This window comes from Diospyros lotus, chromosome 5, assembly GCF_014633365.1.
Source record: "Diospyros lotus cultivar Yz01 chromosome 5, ASM1463336v1, whole genome shotgun sequence".
NCBI classification, from domain to species: Eukaryota; Viridiplantae; Streptophyta; class Magnoliopsida; order Ericales; family Ebenaceae; genus Diospyros; species Diospyros lotus.
In genome coordinates this window covers 27,642,163-27,651,859 of record NC_068342.1, presented here as the reverse complement: position 1 = coordinate 27,651,859, position 9,697 = coordinate 27,642,163, and the positions used below count along the sequence as shown (strand labels likewise).

The 9,697-nt window shown below is 39.1% G+C and overlaps 1 protein-coding gene across 1 annotated transcript; it reads right to left on the bottom strand.

Annotated features, from left to right (window-relative positions):
• Positions 1-628: 628 nt before the first annotated feature.
• On the bottom strand, positions 629-5,583 carry LOC127802179 (uncharacterized). Its single transcript, XM_052337884.1, is given in 7 exon segments — positions 629-885; positions 943-1,077; positions 1,216-1,555; positions 1,557-1,995; positions 2,128-2,761; positions 3,192-3,453; positions 3,910-5,583. Coding segments are annotated over 7 exon segments (3,741 nt in total).
• Between the last annotated feature and the right edge of the window lie 4,114 nt (positions 5,584-9,697).

The following is a 9,697-nucleotide window of genomic DNA, read 5'->3' as shown; positions in this document are numbered from 1 at the left end:
TGGCGTGCTGATGTGTCCTTTGTCGGACACATCAGCAAAAGAAATCCATCATCTTCAACCCTCAGGCCACTAGGTTTTACATCCTAAACAATTGCCGCCGCCTTCCTTCATCGTCGGTCCTCTTTTTGTTCTCTCATCGCCGATAATGATGCGAGCATAGGTAGATAGATCCCTTTGGTTGAATCTAAAAGCCCACGAACAAGTTGAGCATCATCCCAAGAAAGCTAAACCAGATTCAAGCAACAAAACAAAATAAGAAAAAGAATGATATAGACGCCACACTCCAGAATAAGAGAAGAAGAAGTTGGGAGTGATAAGCCTTGGAAATTGGACGCCACAAGATTGGAACAATCTTGATAAGTCTTGAGTTCTTGGAAAAACCAAGTGAGAAAGTTCTCCTTTCAATAATCACGAAAATTAACCAGCCTTTTTAAGTGTTTACAAATCCCTTTAAATAGAAATACAATAACTACCAACCTGAAATAACTACCCACTACCCAAATGCTCATTAAATACCCACTACCTTAATGGCTGGCCCCTCTCTCTCCATAATACAATTTAACAAATTAAACTACTATTTTGTTGGCCAGCAACAAATGGACATAAGCTTGGATGCCACTTGTCATCTTCAAATGGCTAGCATGCTGATTAAATGGACATAGGCTTGACTTCCATTTGTTATCTTCCAATTGGTAGATCCATCAGTAAAGGCTTGTTTGGCTTGAATGTCTTCAATTAGCCCATTGAGTGTCTCTCTCATTTTCTTTGCCTTTGCTCGAGTGATTGGACCTCCTTGTAGGCTTAGAGGATCTTTCACATCTTTTACAACTCCGTTGATCTCATCAGTCCCTCTTTCCTCAGGAGGATTCGTCCACGAATCATCACCTACATCAAAAGGAGTTAAATCAGAAACATTAAAGGTGGCACTTATATTATACTCACCAGGTAGGTCCAACTTGTAGGCATTGTCATTAATCCTTGTAATCACTTGAAATGGTCCATCACCCCTCGGATGCAACTTAGAACGCCTTTGAGCTGGGAATCTCTCCTTGCGCATATGTACCCAAACCCAATCGCCTGGTTCAAAAACGAGTTTCTTTCGACCTTTGTTGGCTTGAGTAACATATTGCTCAGTTCGTCTTTGAATTTGCTGCCGGACTTTCTCGTGCATTTGTTTCACCATTTCTGCCTTTTGCTTTCCATCTAAATTAACACACTCAACAAGTGGTAAAGGTAATAAATCCAATGGAGTTAGTGGATTAAAACCATAAACTACCTCAAATGGAGAATGGTTAGTGGCAGAATGGACACTACGATTATATGCAAATTCCACATGTGGTAAGCATTCTTCCCAATTCTTCAAATTCTTTTGAATGATGGCACGCAATAGAGTAGACAAAGTGCGATTCACTACTTCAGTTTGTCCATCCGTTTGCGGGTGGCAAGTAGTAGAAAATAAAAGTTTTGTTCCCAACTTACCCCACAATGTCTTCCAAAAGTAGCTTAAGAATTTAGCATCTCGATCCGAGACTATAGTCTTTGGCATGCCATGCAAGGCGAACAATCTCTTTAAAGAACAAATCTACAATGTTGGTTGCATCGTCTGATTTATGGCATGGAATGAAATGTGCCATCTTGGAGAACCTATCAACAACAACAAAAACAGAATCTTTTCCCCTCTTAGACCTAGGTAAACCCAATACAAAATCCATAGAAAGGTCAACCCAAGGTTCACTCAGAATAGGTAAAGGAGTATATAGACCATGGCGTGAAACTCTTGATTTGGCTTGCTTACAAGTGATACACTTTCCACAAACCCTCTCAACATCCCGTCGCATATGTGGCCAAAAGAAATGCTCAGTTAATACATCTAATGTTTTTCTCATTCCAAAATGTCCCATTAGGCCACCCCCATGAGCCTCCCACACAAGTAATTCTCTCAAAGAACTTATAGGCATGCACATTCTGTTTTCTCTAAATAAATACCCCTCATGCCTATAAAATTTCCCAAAAGCCATTTTCTCACAAGCCCCATAGACATTAGCAAAATCTGGATCACTTGGATACAAATCTTTAATAAATTCAAATCCTAGCAGTTTAGCATTCAAAGTTGAAATAAGGGCATACCTGCGAGATAATGCATCTGCAACCACATTTTCTTTTCCTTGTTTATATTTGATTACATATAGAAAGGTCTCAATGAATTCTAACCATTTTGCATGTCGTTTATTCAGCTTCCCTTGTCCTTTCAAGTGCTTCAAAGATTCATGATCAGTGTGTATGACAAACTCGTTCGGCCATAAATAGTGCTGCCATGTCTCCAAGGCCCGAACCAAGGCATACAGTTCCTTATCATATGTAGGGTAGTTAAGAGCTGCTCCATTTAGCTTCTCACTGAAAAATGCAATGGGGTGCCGCTCCTGCATTAAGACAGCTCCAATGCCAATACCTGAAGCATCACACTCAACTTCAAAAGTTTTAGAAAAATTGGGTAAGGCAAGTATTGGTGCTGAACTTAATTTCTCTTTGATCAAATTAAAAGCTCTTTCTTGCTCACTTCCCCACTTAAAACCCACACTCTTCTTAATAACCTCAGTCAAGGGTGCGGCCAAAGTACTAAAATCCCTAACAAATCTTCTATAGAAACTTGCTAGGCCATGGAAACTTCGCACTTCGGTGATAGATTTAGGTGTAGGCCATTCTTTGATTGCTTTAACTTTCTCCCCATCTACCTCAACCCCTTTATCACTTACAACATATCCTAGAACACAATCTGATTTGTCCAAAAGGAACACTTCTTGAGGTTAGCAAATAACTTCTCTTTTCGCAAAACACTTAGAACATTATGCAAATGCTTTAGATGCTCATCTAAGGTCTTGCTATAGATTAGAATGTCATCAAAGTAAACCACTACAAACCTGCCTATAAAAGGACGTAAAATATGGTTCATCAACCTCATGAATGTACTAGGGGCATTAGTTAACCCAAAGGGCATCACTAACCACTCATATAAACCATATTTTGTTTTAAAAGCAGTTTTCCATTCATCCCCTTCCCTCATTCTAATCTGGTGATATCCACTTTTTAAATCAATTTTAGAAAAGATACATGAACCATGCAATTCATCTAACATTCATCTAATCTAGGAATGGGATGGCGATACTTTACAGTGATTTGGTTGATGGCTCGACAATCCACGCACATCCTCCATGTCCCATCTTTTTTAGGCACAAGTAAGACTGGAACCGCACATGGACTCATGCTCTCTCTTACATATCCCTTCGCTAAAAGTTCCTCAACTTGCCTTTGGAGCTCCTTCGTTTCCTCGGGATTGCTCCTGTAAGTTGGTCGGTTAGGAATTGATGCTCCTGGGATGAAATCTATTTGATGCTCTATTCCCCTCAAAGGTGGCAAACCACTTGGAATATCATTGGGAAAGACGTCATCAAACTCCTACAAAAAAGATTTAACAACACTAGGCAAAGAAATGTCAAATTCATTAGTATTTAAGCAAGCCTCTTTGTACAAGAGTACAAACATAGGCTGCCTAGCATAAAAAGCACTCCTCACATCTCCCTCTTTTGCATAAAAACTTCCTTTTTTTCTCTCTATTTTTCCCTTTTCACTCTCTGAATTTCTTTCCTTTTTACTCTCATTGTTATTTTTTTCAACCTTCTTTTTTTTCTCCAAATTTATCTCCTTTTGAATCCCCTCAGATTCACTCTCTTCTTCCTTACTCTTTTGCTCTTCCTCTTTTTTATTTTCCTCATTCTCACTCCTTTTCTTTTCATTCTCTTTTTTAACCCTCATCTGATCTTCATATATCTGTTGGGGTGTCAAGGGTACAAGGGTAACAGACTTCCCATTCATTACAAAAGAGTATTTGTTAGTGTATCCATCATGCTTGACCCGCCTATCAAACTGCCATGGCCTCCCCAAGAGGATATGACCAGCTTGCATTGGCACAACATCACAAAGAACCTTGTCACAATACCTACCAATGGAAAATGAAACTAGCACTTGTTTATTTACCTTAATCTCACCACAATCATTCAGCCATTGTAGCTTGCATGGCCGGGGATGTGTTTGAGTTGGCAAATTGAGCTTCTCCACCAATTCCGTGCTAGCTACATTGGTGCAGCTTCCTTCGTCAATAATCATTCTACACACTTTTTCTTTGATGTGGCACCTTGTGTGAAAAATGTTGTCACGTTGCACCTCATTCTCTTTTCTTGCCTGCAAGTTTAAAGCTCTCCTTGTCACCAAAACGACTCCATTCACGGGATGCTCTTCTCCATCACTCTCATCCATTAGTGGTAAAGATTTAGCCTCTGTCTCACTTTCAGTTTCAACCTCTCCATTGCTCCTTAAAACCATTGTCCTCTTGTTTGGACATTGAGATGCAATATGTCCCTTGCCTAAACACTTAAAACATTTTATATCCCGATTTCTATTAGATTGAGGTTCAAAAATACCTTTCTCCTTGCTAGGACCCACTTCCTTGCCCTTGTAAGGCTTAGGCTCGAATTTGGTTTTAAGATCTGCCTTTTCCTCCTTTTTGCTCCAATTTGGTTTCCAAGTTGAGGATGAACCCGAAATCTGTCCCACCCGTATAACACCTTTTCTTTTGAGCTGCCTCTCAACTTTCATGGCCATTTGTAACATATCCTCTAGCTCAACATAATGTTGTAGCTCTACCACATTGGCAATGTCTCTGTTTAGCCCTTGTAAAAACCTAGCCATGGTTGCCTCCCTATCTTCTTCCACATTGGCTCGAATCATGGCAACCTCCATTTCCTTGTGGTAATCCTCCACACTTCGGGCACCTTGAGTGAGGCCTTGTAGCCGCTGGTACAAGTCTCGATAGTAATGACTTGGAATAAACCTCTTCCTCATGATTGACTTCATTTGTTCCCAAGTGTCCACAGGCTGTTCACGGTTCCTTCTCCTATTCAAAACAACTTGATCCCACCAAATTATAGCATAATCAGTAAATTCAACAGCAGCAAGTTTTACCTTTTTGTCCTCGGAGTAGTTGTGACAGTCAAACACAAGTTCCACTTTCTTTTCCCACTCCAAATAGGCTTCCGGATCATTCTTTCCTTGAAATGAAGGAATATTCATTTTAATACTCCCCAAGTCACGATCATAGGTATCCCTTCTTCCCGGATTCCTCCAACCAAATCTGTTAGCCCGTTCATTGCCCAATCTGTTTGTGGCTTGATCCTCAAATTCTCGCTCATCATCTCCATCTCGATCTAGAGTTCTCGGCCTCCTCACATTTCTTCTTCCAAATCTGTGGCCGAATCTAGGCAAAGTAGATTGATCATCAAAGTTTAGGTCATCTTCTCCATCATCCTCATATCCATTAAGATAACTTTGTCTCCCCAAGTTAGCACTTTCACGAGCTGGTCTTCTTCTCACATCGGTTGGGTCAACTTCTTGCTTTTCTATTCTTTCTATTCTGTCAGTCAATTCTCCAAACATAACATTGAGGTGTTTAAAGTGTTGTTGCATTGCTTGGATCACAAATGAATTGTCACTACTCCCCTCTTCTCTAACTCCTTTGTCTTTTGGGTCCATGTTAGTAACCTGTATAAAATTCAGATATAACCTCACAAGAACTTCCTCACGTGTTTCCTCTCAATTTGTTTGATTCACTCAACCCTCGTGTATAGCACTCTTTATTGCCTTTTTCTTTTAATAAGCTCACACTCTTGCCTTTTACCACTCAACTTTCTCAATTAGCTCTTGAAAGAACTCAACAACTATAATCAAGAAAGTTAAATCTATGGGCAACCCAATTTGCAAAGAGTGTAAACTGTTGGAATTTGAGCGAATACTTGTGTACGCACAAGTTAAACTTGATCAGATGGATCATGAGCTTAGCAGCAATGTGCTCATGAGATAGCTAGAGATAGCTCAACGTGAGTTTTGAATAGCTCACAGTAGCTTAAGCTAACTCACTCCAGCTCAACTCCAGCTCACTTAGCTCACTCTAGCTCAAGTCAACTCAAGGTAGTTGGACCCAGCTCGAGGTAGTGACACTAGCTGAGTGATAGTGTGGTGGCAGTGACATGTCATCGGGTGATGACATGGCAGCTTACATGGACTACTAGCCAATTGACATGTGACTTAACCATGTGCTGACACATGGCAACACATAAATCTCTCTCTCTTCCTTATGGATGAAAGGTCACCATTATGGGTGGTTACACCAAGTTGGTTAAGGGTGGTTATGGGTGGTTACTTGGAAGGTTCCAAGAACCCTTTCTCCAAAGACAAGTCCTTTGGGAATGGGTGGCACTCAAATATAAATAGACCACCACCCATTGAATCCAAGACATTAATTTGAGAGCCTTTTATTTGTATATTACAAAGTAAAGGTAAGAGAAGAGGATTGCAAGATATTCTTCTAGAGAGAAGAATAAGAGACTAGCAAAGAAGGCACATTGGGTTGTGAAAGTATTTTGGTTGCTGCTTCTTTAAGTTGGTAATCAAATTACCCTTGGTGTGGAGTTGTGTTTTACATCAAATCGATCCTATAAAGAAAAGGTAGAGTTATCTATCTTGAAGTTTTCAAAGTAAGATTTCTATTCCGCTATTTGTTTTATAAGAAATCTTTCAGTGGTATCAGAGCCAAGGTTTTGTGCCTTTTGCTCTCTCTTCTATTTTTCTTGTATTTCATCTTATTTGGCCTTGACTAAAGCAATATTATGAATTCATATTCTTACTAAATTGTTTCAGTTTTATGATACATGTTATTTTGTTATGATGTATCATATATATTTGGTTCCTTTTAAGATGAAAATCCATGCTTAAAGAAAATGGACTCAAGAACGGGCTATGCTGATCTTTGTATCGGTAAGACCCGACTTGAGTGTATAGGCTGATTATCCTTGGTATTGATCTACAGTTACGACTGATTATCATACCTTGGATCTACAGCAAGTTATGATTGATCTTAGAGTCAATAGGCTGATTATCCTTGGTATTGATCTACAGTTACGACTGATTATCATACCTTGGATCTACAGCAAGTTATGATTGATCTTAGAGTCAATAGGCTGATTATCCTTGGTATTGATCTACAGTTACTACTGATTATCATATCTTGGATCTACGGCTTGAGTTAATAGGCTGATTATCCTCGATTTTGATCTACAGTTATAACTGATTATCATACATTGGATCTACAGCAAATATAAAAAGAGAAGGCTGTATTGTCATTCACAGATTTTATTAAACATGCTGATCATATGCATGCATACGAGATTTTGATTGTATGATAAAAACATACTTTTGGATTGAGTGTGTATGTTATTTGATTAGTTGTTTAGTATAATGCTTTGAATGAAAAGTTATGGACAAGTTGCTAATGGATGCATGTGCATGTGCATGTGCATGTAGATGGCTAATGCTACTAAGGGCATAATCGCCGAGCTCAATAAAGATTTGAAGCTTGATGGTGACAATTATGCTATATGGCAACAAAAGGTTCAATTCATACTAATTGAGCAAGAAACCCTTGATATGATCACCGAAACCATGATAGATCCCGGTGACAAGGCAACGCCCCAGCAAAAGATGGATTATGTCAATTTCAAAAAGAAAGATACCATGGCAAGAATCACTTTGCTTAGTGCAATGATTGATGACATCATGGTGGATTTCGTTGTGCTCGAATCAGCCAAAGCCATATGGGATAAGGCTAAGGAAAAGTTTGGTAGCATCTCTCTAGAGAGGCAAAGAGCACTAATTCTCAGATTTGAGAATTATATGAAAAAGCCTGATCATACAATGGGAAGGCATCTACGAGAGATGTCCAAAATGATCACTGGATTAAAGGCTGTGGGACATACTCTAACTGATGAACAACAAGTACAAGCTGTCATTCGTTCACTTCCCGATAGTGAGTGGCAATTGATAAAGATCAATTTGCGACACAACACTGAAATTAAGACCTTTGAGGATATTGCCCGTCATTTGCTTTTGGAAGCAGAAGTGATGGATATTACTAACCCTAAACCTTTTGTAGCTGAAGGTAATACTTCAAAAAAGAAGAAGTGGAGCAAAGGTTTCAAGAAAGGGAAAAGAATGAATGGAAAGTTGTCTGTAAAGAAGGGCAAAGACAAGAAGGGAAAAGACCCCAAGAAGGGAAAGGATCCCAAGAAAATTAAGTGCTTCAACTGTGGCCAAAAGGGTCATTTTGCACGTGATTGCACTATACCAAAGGTACACTTTACTCCTTTTACATTTGATGCATTAGTTGCATCATGTACTTTCATGGTTGATTCTAACTCAGGATGGGTTCTGGATTCAGGAGCAACCAGTCACATCGTAAAAGATCGTGAGTTGTTCGTGCATTTCAGGAAGATTCCACCAAGTACCAAGTGGGTATATGTTGGAAATAATGCACGACTTGAAGTACAAGGAATCGGGATTTGTGAGATTTCGATAAAGGATGGACATTGTCTCCATTTAGTAGACGTACTCTATGTACCTCAAATTAGAAGAAACTTGATTTCTGTATCTTGTCTTTTGTATTTTGGTTATGAATTAATATTTCGTGGAAATAAAGTGGATCTATTTTCCAATAAAAAGTTTGTTGGTTCTGGTTTCTTACATGATGGTTTCTTTGTTTTGAATTCTTCAAATGAAAAGTCAAACACTCATTGTCTTATAGCTGAAAGGCAAGATGAATGTTTATGGCATTCAAGATTAGGGCATGTAGGAGAATCAAGAATGAAAAGGTTAGCCAAAGAAGGCTTACTTGGTTATTTGAGAAATGTATCTCTTCCTACATGTGAATATTGCCTTGCTGGAAAGATGAGTAGGAAACCATTTGGGAAAGGGTCCCGAGTTCAGTTTCCATTAGCTTTAGTACATTCTGACATATGTGGTCCCTTGAATGTGATATCTAGACAAGGGTTTAGATATTTCATCACATTCACTGATGACTATACTCGTTATACACATGTGTACTTGTTAAAGTTTAAAAGTGAAGCAATGAGTTGCTTCTTGGCATATGTGCAATTGGTTGAGAATCAACTTAATACTACGATCAAATGTCTAAGGACAGATGGTGGAGGTGAGTATATGTCTAATTTGTTTAAGGGGTTCTGTGAGCAAAAAGGAATAGAAAGGCATCTTACTATTCATGATACACCCCAACAAAATGGAGTGGCCGAAAGGAAGAATCGCACACTCCTAGACATGGTGAGACCTATGATGGCTCAAGCCAACTTAGATATGTCTTATTGGGGAGATGCGTTGCTAACAGCAACATATGTGCTCAATCGAATGCCCTCCAAATCAGTATCTTCTACTCCTTATGAGTTATGGACTAAAAGGAGGCCAAATTTGAGCAATCTAAGGCCTTGGGGCTGTGCAGCCTATGTCCATAACACCAAATCTGAATTTGGAAAGTTAGGACCAAAAGGAAAGAAATGTGTTTTCCTTAGGTACTGTGAACACTCTAAAGGCTATGTGTTTGCTGATTTAGAGGAAGGGAGTAAAAGACATGAATTTGATTCAAGGGATGTAGTATTCTTGGAAAATGAGTTTCCAAGAAAAGGGAATGTTTCTACAGGAGTTTCCTTTTATGAAATGTCTGAATCACAAGTTGATACTCACAATGTATCAACTATACCTACACCACAAGGAGTGTTTGGGAATGTTGGGTTGAGTAGGAGTG